The following is a 15,058-nucleotide window of genomic DNA, read 5'->3' on the forward strand; positions in this document are numbered from 1 at the left end:
GAAAATACTGGTATCTCATTTTTCTTATTTTCTACGGTTTGCAGTGACAATGTATATAATATACCACAAAACATAAACTTGAAAATATATCAGTATAGAAAATTTAACAATGATTTGAATGATCTCAGTGAGTTGTTTTCATTAATTCTTTTCCCAATTTCACATTAAATAGTTTTTATGCTTGAAAGAAACATTGATGTTTTTTGTACTTGATTACTGCCTTACCAGATAAGATATGAATGAAAAAACATAAAACAAGGAAATCAAACAAACACATACGTTCACTTTTGTAGACATTTTATATCAAACTTTTGATAACTTCAACATGATTTTTTTTTACAAAAATCCAGATTGTTTAAAGAAGGAAAGAGAGTTTTTTTATAGTAATAATCTCAGCTGCTGTACCACAAATGGCAGGAAGTTCTGTAAATTGTCCACAGTAGTCACTATATTTTTTTAAGTAGCTCTTAATCATATTGAAACAGTTTTCACAAGTGTTCAACTGAGGATGGTATGGAGGTTGAAAGAGAAGTCTAACCCCAATAATTTGAAAAAATCTGCCTTAGGTGACCTTCTGTAATTTGTCCATGTTGAAAACCACAGTTGTCCATGATTACTGTGTCGCCCCTCTTCAGTATTGGTTGTTCATATTTATCAGTTTTATGAGGGCTTCTACAAAGGAAGCAACCAATTGTTGACCATTTGAGGGTCAAGTAAGCAAGGAAAAATGATTTATTCCCAGAGAACCATGTAAAAAATTTAATAGTGAATGTTGCATTTGATGCATATCTTTGTAGTTCCACTGCCCTACAGTTAACTGGTGCATGTCCATATTTTCTGTTTCCATTTTCCTGACAACCCCTTCTTCATAAAAAAAAATGTAGTCATTGGATTTATATTTGAAATAACTTCAACAAAATTGTTAAACATTATATGCTTTCTTGTTGTTAGAGCCTCTCGTGGACGCATTGTCAGTTTTTTCTTTGTGAATTTCATATTCTTTAGTATCTTTGAAATCATGCTGTCAGACAAAGTATATTGAGTAATTCCATCATCTATTAGGGTTCTTCTAAGCTCCTTTACTATCATCGATGGTTTTCTGAATTTGTAATATGAGATTGCTAGCATAGCATCATCTGTGTTGCTATTATTGCTTCTTTGCCTTTACGAACATTTTGGTTTTCATTTTCTATAACTCTCCGGATTGTCTTCTTGTTACAAACTCCAACGATCCTTTCAATTTCACTCCGTGAATTTCCATTACAAAATCCTGAAATAATTTTGGACCTTATTTGTAGTGAACGAGATTGTCCTCCCCTGAAATATCTACCAAACTTATTTTCTGAATTAACTGAAGCCATAACTTTCTCTGTTCCATGTTAAATGTAAATTGCACTACATGAACTTTAAAAGGGATTAGATGGGGTGCATATAAATTAACTTCCACACGTATAATTTAAAGATTTTCACAAATTATAAAATAAAATCATTCTTCATTTTGTAAGTACATTGTTGGGTATGCATATTTTTCAAAACATAAAAATACAGAAAAAGCTTTATTTTTTTTCATTGTTTTTGTCATCATAATTCTTGAACATCAAAATGTATCACTTGCTGAAAAAGAGGCAAATGCAAGCAGCAATATGAAAATTGAATGCTGTAGTAAACATGGATCAGGACAATTCATAAACCAACAATAAACACAGCTTCGAAAGTACTTTTAAGTAAAATAAGATATAATCAGTAAATGAAAAAGATTAGGAAAAAAAAGGAAAATTTGACAGATTTGGAGAAAATTCTAAAAAAAAACTTGATGAAGCCAGTAGAAGAACCTCATCCAAGAAGAACAAAAGTAATAAGATGCTCTATAATTGTCATGTTCTTGGCCACGAAGCAGAAGGCAATACGGACAAAACTTCATGTCCAAATCCTCCTTGCACTTCCTATTTCAGATGTGGCCAAGAAAACTGTCCCTCTGATTTTAGAATGGAGCAAAGAAAGATAGAAGACGAGATAAGAAGTGTGAAAAGAGAAATAAAATCTCTAGAACAAGAACATGAAGCTATGACTTTCATGTTATCAATTCACGTGAATTTCATGTGAAGACTCGATTCACCTGAATTTAACGTGAAATTTATCACGAAGTTTATTTGCTCAATTCAGGTGAAAATCATGTGAAATTCATGTGAAAATCACGTGAAATAATTTTTCCTGTGTAACACTGCCAAGAGGATGAGACAGAAAAAAACTAACATTTTGATAATACTGTTCCATTTGACAATGGCAATGAACAGGAAGAATTAACAAAGATTATTAAGGATAATGAGAACGAATTATATGTACAAAAAGAACATGCACTGATGAAGAGGGAACTTGGCCCAAAAGTAAGCACAACTGTACTCTTCAGATGACAGTGATGAAGGTAGCTTATAATTGATGCAGTTTAAAAAAACGTGTTTTGACAACTCAAGGCGACCAGTACTTGGACTTTAATACCTTTTGTCGAAGTTCGTCTCTGATGATGCCTCCTCCATATTTCTTTCCTCACATAGGCTACTCGTACATGATGCATCCAGACATGCAAATGCTAAAGCCTAGCATTTCACCACTAAGACTACCAACATCTACATGTACTATAACGTCTCCATCATAAGCACCTGAACGCCAGAGTAGTGTTGGTACACTGAACTTGCTTGCTGAAGCAGCTACTAAAATCCCTGTGAATTCACAGGGAAAGGAAGAAGAGTCTTCTTATTCAGGAGAAGAACAATAGCATCTAGTGGCAATGATTTGGGTTGTGTTTCATATACAATTGTTGGTTTTATTAAAGTGGGAAGTTATTATATTATACTAACTAATGTTTTGTTGAAATAAGTACAAACAATTAAGGGATACAGTTGTCAATTTTGTTTGAAATAAAAGTTATTTTACATGAAAGTATATCGCAATTATACAAAAAGTTAATTTACTTAGGGTAACCTGTCAGTTACATAAAAAGAATAAAAAACAATGTTCTGTCCATGCCTGTGTTAATGTGTTGGCTAGAGTTTGTGGGATATTGAAGAATTCCTAGCATATAGAAAGGCAATTTACTTATCACAATATCACTTTCTCCAAAAAATGGTCTGGATTTACTAAAGAAATGTCTATTTGGTACTTATACTTATTAGTCTTTATTACAATTTTATTGCTAACAGGTAAATAACACCCATAGAGTTCAAGGGCCTTCTTCAATATGTAAAAATGCAATGATATGGTTTTGTCATACATGGCGTCTGTAGACATTTAGTTGTTGTTCAATTACTTGAGTATTAACTAATTATTCTTTATTAAATGTTACCACCAGGTTCCAAACATAAGGAGGGTTGCATGACACTAATTCCCCCACCTGCTGTACTTTGAGTGCTCCATCAAAAATCAACAAAGCAGAAAAAAACTCAACCCTTGTCTATACCTCATCACAATAAACCTGAATACCAAAGATATGACCAATATTTCAAGGCATTTTGAGAAAAAAACATCTGGAAAATCAAGATGAACTGGAATTCTTAAGGGCACAACTATAAAAAATCATTGAACCAGAACAATACTGTTACTCATCAATGCACATCAAGGCGTTAAATAAAGTCCCAAAAACTAGTCATAACAGTTACTTTTCTAAGTTAAAGGTGCACAATCCCATAAAAATTAACCAACGGAACAATACTTGATTCATAACTCATCATTATACAACTGTATACAATAAATCAGTTCAATATATCAAGGCGTTCAGAAAAAAAAGTCTGGAAAAATGTTGGTCACAGAATGGCAAGTATAAAACTGTATGCCCCAACCACTTCCCTTTAAATCAGGACAAGAAATGTGGAGTTCTTGCGTCATATTCAAATCAGGTATGTGTTTTTACGCACAATGAAAAAAAAGGACTGAAGAGGAATTTATCATTAATTACTCAACCGATAATGGTACTACACAGAGTGCATAAACATTATTTGCTGTCAATATTGTACCATGACCCTGCTGAAAGTATGCATGTACAACTAATTATTTATAAAGAATTTTCAACAGAAAGTTCAATTAAGTAATTGAAACTAAATTAATGAATATTTAAAGAAAATGAACAGTGTTATCCAACCAGAAACCAATCCAAGGTAATTATTATTAACAGCTATTCGTGTCGAAAAGGTGTTCTGTGGTAGTTAAATATACATTGGAATAATGTATGGCAGATTTCTATCTAGAGAGCTATTTAAATAACTCACTAGCCTACCTAAATTTGTATTGAAATTGCAACTTGTAAAAACAGTTGTACTTAAGTAGCAGTTTTTTTTTTTTATTAAAATCAGACAGTACGTAATTTATACATTTCAAAAACACACAGATACCACATAAACAGTCTTAGTTTGCCATTTGGCTAATGTAATTTTTAAATAAAAACTATATAGATTGTGAATGAAATTAGCACTTTGTAAAAGTTGTCGTTCTTGAATTGGTTTGATGTAGTTTGATTTTATAAAAAGTACAGTGGTCCTTTTCACAGAAAATTGTAAGTGTAAAATTAATCGTAAGTTATGACGTCACAGTAAATCAAAGTATTGTGACGTCATAACTTACGACTAATTTTACACTTTGTGATTTTTTGATTTTTGTGAAAAGGACCACAGAACTAAATACAAAAAAGACTATTGTCACATAAAAATATAGCATATGTAGACTAAATAATCATTGTTTTTTAGTGGGTCTTTTCAATACTACGAATCACCTCTACAAAAGTCAGTGTTTAAATTTTTATATGGACAGCTACTTAATACTTAGTTATTATACATACTGTTGTCTCTCACTGCTCCGGGTGAAAACTGACTTGTCTCCTGATTATTCTCATTATAAACATGTTCTTTATATTGTACTATCAGTACTATATTGATTGCTATTCCACCAACCAATGAAATTACTATTACATACAATAATATAAGCTGAAAAATAGGATGTAAACTCTGTAATAACTACAAACTCAAAACTACATTTTTTCTTAAAGAGATAAAAAGAAAAACATAATGCTGAGATGACGTATGAAGGGCTGAATTTTCCTCTTTGGTATCTTACTTTGCTTCTGTTATGTTGATAATACACTTTTAACCCTGAATTTTGATTATTTCAATTACGCATAAGAAACGATAAGCTTTCTTCAAGAACTTCTACTTTCAAGCCTGTTCTTCTATGAAATTCTCTCAAACTGCAGCATTGGGTTGTTTACTAAATTTAAACATGTATAACCCGAAAGTAAATTTTAAATTCGTTTGCAGGCATCCAGCAGCATTTCTTTTTCCCGGTCGTATTCAACTTGATAACTAATTTGTTATATTTTATTATTATTATTATTTAAAGAATTATAAATTTAAATATAATGGTATTTACCTTTTTAATCTTAGATTTAGCCCTTGGGTAAGTTCTTTGGTCAGAAGAGTTGTGTAATGCAGCAAAAGAATCATCTGGAAACTCGCCGCTCTCACCATCTCTCGTACTCATTTGAACAAATTCATCTGTATTGGCCATTTATCTCTAAAAAAAAAAGAATTAATCCATTGAAACAATCAAATTTTAATGATAATTTAACGAACAAAAATTAGCTTCACAGGACGCACTGTATACGAATGCAGTAGTCGATCGGCTGGGATAAGTATGAACACAATATTCATAATTGGTACAACTCTGATTTTGGATTACTGTTTTAATGTTTAATACAATTTCAAAGCAAACAGTTTTGAAAGATTAATCAAGGGAACCAAGGTTATAGTGGTAATCAAAAGAATATAATCCAGGGACAAAGACCAGACATGAAAAACAGACATACACAACAAAGAACATAAAGTAACTAAAATCATACATACAAAGTAACAAAAGCAAATGAGCAACTCGGACTCCACTAAAAACTGGGCGCATGGACCGGCTACACCGGTAAGGTAAGCGTCCTCTGCCTTTCTAGAAACACCCGCCGAGTTCCTCATAAAAAAGTCCGAGGTAGTCGAAAGAGGAAAGAACAAATCAGTTTTCAAAGCGCAGATGGATACACCGTAACGATCCACGAGTTCATGATGACGACCATAAAACTTCTGTAGTGATGACTTCAATCCCGTAGCAACATATACCTGTTCCAGAAGCCTATTTGGTAGAATTCTAGCGCGATACAAAAAAGCCTGCGTAGTTTCGACAAGCTCTAGCATAACGTATGAGCTGTGATATGAACACTCCATACGCAGGTACTGAAGCGATGTTGCCCACAGATGAACGGAAAGTTGACAGATCTGAATGAAAAGTCATCACGTTTGTCGTAAAGTTTGGTCAATAGTTTTCCTTTACCGTCGATCTCTAAGTGTAGGTCAAGATATGAGGCTGACTCCACAGTGTCTGTAGTATCCTTTATCTCAAGTTCTTTGGGGTAGATGCAATGTATCAAATCCCTGAAATTAGGATTGTTTAACGATAATACGTCATCTATATAACGGAAACTGCGATTAAAGTATCTAGCTAAACGATATTCTTTCTTTCAGATCAGATCAGCTATAAAATCGGCCTCATAAGAGTGAAGGAAAAGGTCAGCAAATAGAGGAGCATAACTTGTTCCCATTGAAATGCCCACCGTTTGTTGAAAAACGCGTCCACCACAATGGACAAATATTTTGTCGATTAAAAATTCCAGCATTTTGTAAACATCTTCTTCTGTATACTTAAAAGATGATTTGGAATTATTTCTTATAAAGTACGAGGAACCTCTACCAAGAACTACATATTTGTACCTTCGTGTACCATCTTTTTTTTTTTGGAAAAACAACGATGTATAGAGTTTTTAAGTCGGGATTTTACCTGAGTATGGGGAATATAAGTATACAGTGATGAAAAATCATAGGTTTTAATGTTATTATATTCTGATAATAGGCTTGAACTGAGTAACTCCAAAAGATCTCTCGAATTTTTCAGGATCCACATTGAATTCATACCACTACGGGAGTAACAAATGTTGTGGAAGGACTGCAGACAGCTGTGAGTATGTATAGAAAGTAAAAGTTTTGAAAGAGGTTTGGTGGTACATTTTGCAGATCCAGCTATGTAACGTTGTTTGTATGGATTCTTGTGGACTTTAGGAATCCAGTACATAGACGGTAATTCACAATCATCGTTCTTGGTAGAGAGACCAAAAGAGGATAGCACAGATTTATGGTTTTCCACAAACTCCTCAGTACAGCTCTTATTTTCTACGTCTATCTCTGATAATAAACATTGGATGTAAAACGTTTTGCAGGCAAAAACAATCTTGTTTTTTGGCTCTGTATGCTGGTACGACAACATATTTGTCATGTATAGCGGACAATGTTTTTAATATATATATTATATCGTATGTATAACGAAAATATATGATTAGAGATGAACCGCATATGATCTAATATCCAACTTGGTTTTTAAATGCTTCATCATTAATGACTTACAGTAGGCTGTAGATTATGAAATACCCGGCATAATCATTTTACCTCATCTCATAAGTGATTGCAAAAACTCACCTGGCCCGAAGGTCTGGCTTAAAACTTCTTAAACCTATCTTTGTATTAGTATATAATTATGAAGACACCTTCTAGAGTTTGACAGCAGATGTCACATAAATTAATTTTACTCTCAAAAGCAACACAAACATGCTTTGTCATCATAGCCTATATGTCAATTATTACTAGAATTCGTTTATCATTTTTTTAAATTTATATCAACGCGATATACGCTAACGTACAATAGTGAAGTTCAAAACTGTAAATGAAGTTGCTAAAATATAGTCGTTCCTCTGAGTAAGAATTAAGACTACTTCCTTATGGGTATGTAAATAATAGTCTTACAACTATTTGTATAAATTTGAGAATTAACAACACTGATTCTCCTCTCTTTGTTTGTTTAAGGAATAAAATAATTAATTTATTTATTTTGTAAGAGATCCATTCTTTTTTCCAAGAACATTTTACTGCATCAAAATGTATTTTCATATATAAAAATGTATTTTGATAAAGTGGCACCTACGCACTTTCTTAAAATGTTGACTTCTGATAATTTTAAGATAAAACATCCTGATAAATCAATTAATAGGACAATTTCATTCTCACAAAAATACCTTAGTCTCACTTTATACAACCTTCTTCGCAAGCCATACAAACATCAGTTCAATATTTCATTTAAACTAAAGTCTATCCATTTTAACCCGAATTGGGTTGTTTAAGTAAAAATCATTAGGAGAGTTACAGTCCTTGATCTGTTAAGGTGTATTGAGGATAGCTCCGACAAAACTTGATTTATTACAAATTCAATTGAATGTTGTTTATCCAGATTTGTTCTGGAAGTTCCTAAGACATTAACGTTTACAGGTAAATGCATTTTGATACATTAGAAGGCAGTATTCTTATTGTAAAATAACGTTTTGAACGAAACAACAGTAACAAACATGGCGGCGTCCTATTCTGATGTTGCGAGAACAGACACTAACGCTAGTTGTGATAAAAAAGTTGATGACAACCCTAATTCTGTGAAACCAATTTTCGTAAAAGACAGTGATATATTTGGTTCTGTAATTCCCAAAAAAAGAATCATTTGTCACACATGTTGAAATATACAAGGCTATCGGCGAAGTAGTAGACCCATGTACAATCAAAGGTATCCAACGTATTCGTCGTATGTGGCGTATATATATGGACAACCAGGAAGGTCGTTTGTCTTTGTTAACAAAGGGCATTGCGCTGAGGGGCAAGCAAATAAACATTCACACACACACAATCCAAACAACCCTTTGACTGCAAACCTGGCCATAATGAAAGTTATAGTGAAAGGGGTCCCTCTTAGTGCTGATGATGGCATTATTAAAAGAACAATAGAACTTAAAGGGGTAAAAGTGGATTTCATAACAAGAGCACATATCAGAGTTGATGGGAGACTCACTAACTGTGAAAATGGAGACAGGATCCTATTGTGTAAAACCTTTATAGAACCTCTACCTAAATTCATGAAAATGGGGAGATACAGTGCTATAGTCTTACACAGTGGCCAGTCTACAGACAGTTATTCAAATGAGTCAAATGTTAAAACATGCAATAAATGCTTTGAAACTGGGCATATGATTGTAGAATGTCCAAATGATTGGAAATGTAAAAGGTGTAATGAATCAGGGCACAGACAAATGGATTGTCCAGAAGCATTAACACCAGAAATGTTTAGTGATAATGAAGGTAAAGATGATGATGATGATGTTGAATTAAGTGAAAATGAAAATGATGATAATGATAGTACAAAAGCTGATGAGCCTGAGATACAACAAGAACAATGTGAACAACAAAAAAAGACAATAAAACAACAACAGACAATGAAACAACAGCAGAAAGAAAAAGGGGGTCAACAGTCAAATGGACAGGCCTTTGGGCAATCTGACAAGACACCCTATCAACAAGAAAAACCAAGAACTGGGAGAAATCAAAACACTTCCAAAAAAAATGAAAAGTCTGTTTCTTTTGTTAAATCTCAAGGTACAATCGACGCTTCTGTAAACACTCCAGAAAGTAGAAATCAACATGGTAAGGGTAGAAACAAAAATCAACACACTCCTCCAACACCTGAGGAGAGGGACAAAGGTAAAAAAGCAATTAAAGATTAATTACTATGTAATAGTGTAATTTTAATTAAACCCCCAAAAAAAACTTTAAAAAAAGATAAAAATGGTATGTAAAAACAAGCTCTTCAAAAGAGTAAACATTGAATTGTGTTTTTGTGAAAAGATAATGATTCTTTTCTTAAAGTTTGTTGTATTGAATTTAATTGTGATGTATATTTCACATAGAGATGATATTAATATTTGTGTGAAGGATTCTAATATAAAGAAAATCAAAACTTGTTTTAGTTTTTCTTTTGTATGCAATACATCTTTAATGTTGTGTAACACTATAATTAAGTTGTACCGTACAGGCACTTACTTTATTACGTTGTTACAAACTATGAAAAAATGTAAAACAATACAAGGTTCTAATGTAAAATCAAAATATTTAATAGAAAGTGGTAATAACAGAGTTGCCAAAATAGAGTTAATTATGTCAAACTATGTAGCTGATTTAATTTACAAAAACTGTGAAATGAGTTTTACCAACAATAGCTTGTTAAATAATTCGTTTCCAAACAAAAACGAAAGAATAAAATATGTCAAGATCACATATCCTATTTATGTTTACAAACGTTTATTAAAACAGCTGAAGTTTGTTTACGTTTTATTTTGGATTTTACCTATTCTATTTTTAGCACTAGACAAACTATATTTGGGTTTTTGTTTATACCGTTTTATAGTATGTATGTACGACACTGTCCATTTAAATTCTGATTTAAGACCAAATTTTGGAAATTTACTTATCACTTCATATTTCATTCGATCTATAAGTGGTTACAACAATTGTCTCAATCGGTGTTTTCATAACATCTTATACGTGTACTTGCATATGTTACACGATGTCCGCAAAAAATATTTGCTAGCTTATAATGAAGAAACTTATAAAATCGAGAAATACTCACAGTATTTTATCCGTTTGTGTCTCGAGCTCCACGTCTTTGTAGGGTTTGCTGTCTCGGTGCGTTTCAAAGAACACATTGATAATTTTTATCTCGTTTTGAGTAAGGAAACACTTGTTCAATCCGAATTCATCACATTTTGTTCCAAAGTTTTCATCTTACAGCTATCTTTCACAAAATACGCAATTGTCACAACTTACATTTTTTATATTTCTCAGGCTAATACCCATTGTCACTTCAGAACAATAATTTTCCCACTTTTTACGGATGTTAATGTTATTTTAGATGAAAAAAGTGAATATCCAGGTAAAATAGCACACGCTCTTGACCACATGTTTTGTGTCTATCATTATAAAGCTTTGACCCAGACAAGGTCAATAGGTGCTATCAGGTCACATACACTTTACCCAATGTTTGTACCCGTTTTAAGTGTGTTGTGTAACTATATCTGTGTCATCGTTTGTGTAAAGTTTTTTGTTTGTGTAAATGTTAATAAATGTTATATTGATATATATGTATTTAATATAAATATTATTATCACTATTTACAATGGGATCTGAAAATGTATTAAATCTAAATACTTTAAATGTAAATGGTTTGAAATGTAGAAATAAACGGAATAGAGTTTTTGAATGGATTAAATCACAAAAGTGTTCGATTTGCTTTTTACAGGAAACACATTTTGATATTAATATTGAAAAAGAAATATTGAAATACGACGAATTTAAAGTTTATTGCAGTAATGCAACAACAAACAGGTGTGGTGTTGCAATAGTAATTAAAAAATCATTAAATCATAAAATTATTGATACATTTTCAGATGAGGAAGGTAGGATCATTTTGATTAATATTGAAATAGATAATTGTATATTCTCTTTATTATGTTTATATGCGCCTAATTGTAAAACTAGTAGAAATGCATTTTTTAAAAAAGTAAATAGTATGCTTAAAGAACATGGGATTGGAATTCCTATATTGGGGGTGACTTTAACGATAATTTCAAAAGTATTGATAGGAAAAGTATTAGAGTAGGGACACAAAATAACCAACCAGTTAATAGTCTTAAAGTTTTAATAAAAGAAAATAAGTTAACTGATATCTGGAGACTTTTAAATGAAAATAAACAACAATTTACTTGGCGGAGAAAGGATAAGTCTCAAGCGAGTCGCATAGATATGATATTGATCGGAAAAGATTTTATCCCGTATGTAGAATGTTGTAAAATTAAGCCAGCTGTCATTAATTATACAGATCATCAGAGCATATTTTTAAAGTTTAAGACCGGTGCGTCAGAAAAAGGGAGGGGTTATTGGAAGATAAATAAATCGGTTTTAAATGATGATGTTTATGTAAATACGATTAATCTATTAATTGATAAGTGTTTTAAAGATAAACAAAATACTAATGACATACAATTGGCATGGGATGTTTTCAAAATTGAGGTAAGGGAGATAACTGTTGAATATTGCAGAAATAAAGCAAAAACAACTAGGGAAAATTTGAAACTTCTTGAGAAAAAATTGGGACATAAGTTGAAGGTAAGGGATGAACAAGACGTAGATTCAGATATTACAGATAAGGAAATTAATAATCTTGAAATTGAAATTGGTAAAATTTACGATGAAAAGGCAAAAGGGGCACAAATCAGATCTAGGGAAAAATGGATTGAACTTGGTGAAAAAAATAATTCGTATTTTCTTGGTTTAGAAAAACAGAGACAAATTAAGAAATCAATTAACAAATTAACGGCCGGGGATGGAAACATTCTAACAGATCAGGGGAAGTTGCTAACAAATATTAAAAATTATTATGAAAATTTATATTCATCTTCTTATCCAGACAAAATACTTAGTGACCAATACATATTTAATACTAATCTTGATCCTAAAATAGGCGAAATTGACAAATCTAATTGTGACGGAGAAATAACATTAGACGAATGTACTAACGCTATTTTTAAAATGAAGCTTAATAGGTCACCTGGTTTAGACGGACTAACTGTCGAATTTTACAGAAAATTTTGGGGGAAATTGAAAAATATTATAGTTTTGGTTTTAAATACTGGCTATAGAAACAAAAACCTCACATATTCACAACGTGCAAGTGTATTAACACTTTTATTTAAAAAGGGAGATCCTTTGTCTTTGGATAATTATCGCCCAATTTCGCTCTTAAACGTGGATTTGAAACTTCTGTCATATATTCTGGCTCAAAGGTTAAAACAAATTTTACCTGATATCATTAATGAAGATCAGACTGGTTATGTTAAAAATCGTTTTATTGGTTTCAACCTGCGGCAAATACAAGATATTATCGACTACACATAGAATCAAACATGTTAATACTTTTGATATCTTTGTTAAAGAATTGAAGACTACAATTAACTCAGTTAATAGTAATTCAAAATTAATATACATCAAAAATTATGTATCAAACAACTATTAGAAGTGATATTGTATGTTAAGTTGAATGTATTTATGTATTAGTAAATTTATGTTTGAAATATTTTATTTTGACACTTTTTACTACCCTGGGTAACTACTGATCATGAACAGGGAGCGTCAGAAGGTGCTTGGACTTCTGACGTAAACTGTAACAAGCTTTATTGATAATAAAGAATATTATTTGTTGTTAAAAAAAAAATCATTATGCTAATGGTACGATGATAGTAGAAATTCTTCACAAAATTTACTTGAATAAATAATACTGAAAATCCACATTTTTTACCTGTTCTGCTAACTGACAGCATGGAGGAAAATTACTCAAACATGTAAACAATATTCATACACTTTTGTAGTTAATTACATATATGATTTTAAAGTACACATTCTCAGCTTCATTTTGACTACTTTTAATCATAATACACACAAATAATGCACTTACAATGCATATGTCTAGGTTCAGTGTGTTTTTGGTACTACATGGGGGGGGGGGGGGGTGGCCATTTGACCCGGAAGTGGTTAGTGAGACCTAAGAAATTTGGGATGGTGAATTGTTTCCCCTCGACATAAGTTTCAAGAAAGATAATTGATCACCAAAGTACAGTGACCCAATAGTTCCTACAAATTTATCTGGGTAAACCCTTTTCATGGAATCTATTTCTCAGTCACTTTTTAAAGGTCACAACGAATTGACTGGCCTCTAGGGGAAATCCTACATCTTTTTACCAAAACTTGCATATCGGTTTTGATATCAGTTTAAGATAAAACTAAATATAAACTCGGAAAATATGAGTTATTTTTTAAATTTCTAAGTAAACTGAAGTTTTTGACAATATTGATTTTCAGATCATACCTTTTTATCATAAATGTACCATGAGAAAAGCTTAATTCTTCAATAATGAGATCATAGACAACGAACATAGATAATACAGTATCAGCATAGCAAAATAAAAGTCAGATATAATACAATCTGTTGTTATGATCACAAGAAAGCAAAAAAAAAAAAAAAAAGAAAAAAAAAGATTAATATAGGTAAAAAATTTACTGGCACATAGGTGAGCTCTGAACAATATAGAAATGACAAAGTTCCCTTAATGACGTGGTTTACCAGACTTCTAAATCAGTTTGCGGCCGTTTTCTTAATTTAATCATCATCATAATAATACCAAAGTTTCTGGTAAAGTGACAGACGAAAATTCGTAATTATTGTCTAACAAAATATCACGTAGAACGTTTGTACATGGACAACTGTGGGAAACACGTTTAAACGGAGCAATATTTCTCTGATAGTACAGCAATTTCGTTATCAAATTTGGGGTACGAATTTCGCTGCAAGTTTTAGTTCGGACAAGAATTTCGCAAATGTCATAGATAAAGAAAAGTCACAATTATACGATACTTCCAATTGTCAGTTTGAAAAGTAGAGATAATTTGATTGAATATTTTCTTCCATACTTGCTTAGATGGGAAATGTCCATCGCTGGTAAAGGTAGCGAATCAACCTTCACAATTAAAATTCCTGTTAATTGTAGGTACCTTTACATGAACTTATATTAAAGGGATGGAGTGAAAAGTGAAAATTTATGCAACAAGCCTATTCCACCTTTGCCGTGGTATGCCTTGTAACCATTTGATAACTCATCATTTTAGGTAAACTATAGTTGGCATCCACGGTAGTAAAAAAACTTTAAGATGAGGGCAGTAACTCATGCCTACTTTCAACACATACATCAGAGAACTCTCTAATAATTTCGTGAGACACAATGTAGATGACATTTTACATCTGACATTCCAAGCTATTTAACCCACACATGATAATACTTATAATGCAAAAAGCAAAACAATTAGAGTACAATTTAGACAAAATCTTGGACGCGGGATGGTATAAAAATTGTTTCCCCTCAAAAGATGTTTAAGAAAATAAAGAAAAATAATCATCACAGTGACCTAATTATATCTCGGTAAAACCTTTATTATAGAATCTACTTCTCGAACACTTTTTAAAGGTCACAACGAATTGACTGACCTGTAGGGGAAATCCTACATCT

The 15,058-nt window shown here is 31.9% G+C and overlaps 1 protein-coding gene across 6 annotated transcripts in view; it reads right to left on the reverse strand.

Moving 5' to 3' along the window:
• Positions 1–15,058, reverse strand: part of LOC148619405 (uncharacterized) — a 134,813-nt gene that overhangs the window by 14,354 nt on the left and 105,401 nt on the right. For 2 of the 6 annotated variants that reach the window (XM_088579266.1, XM_088579267.1), the window contains exons 2-4: positions 6,355–6,455; positions 5,413–5,556; positions 4,826–4,970 (exon numbers count right to left, since the gene is read on the reverse strand). In XM_088579266.1, coding sequence (XP_088435392.1) covers positions 4,826–4,970; positions 5,413–5,550 — 283 coding nt within the window. In that variant the 5' untranslated portion in view covers positions 5,551–5,556; positions 6,355–6,455. Of the gene's footprint in view, positions 1–4,825; positions 4,971–5,412; positions 5,557–6,354; positions 6,456–10,572; positions 10,925–15,036; position 15,058 lie in introns of those variants that run through there. The other 4 variants (XM_088579264.1, XM_088579265.1, XM_088579269.1 and 1 more) reach the window with 3 other exon arrangements.

The sequence above is a fragment of the Perna viridis genome, chromosome 4, assembly GCF_037379345.1.
Source record: "Perna viridis isolate PV_CMFRI_1.1 ecotype Kerala chromosome 4, ASM3737934v1, whole genome shotgun sequence".
Lineage (NCBI taxonomy): Eukaryota > Metazoa > Mollusca > Bivalvia > Mytilida > Mytilidae > Perna > Perna viridis.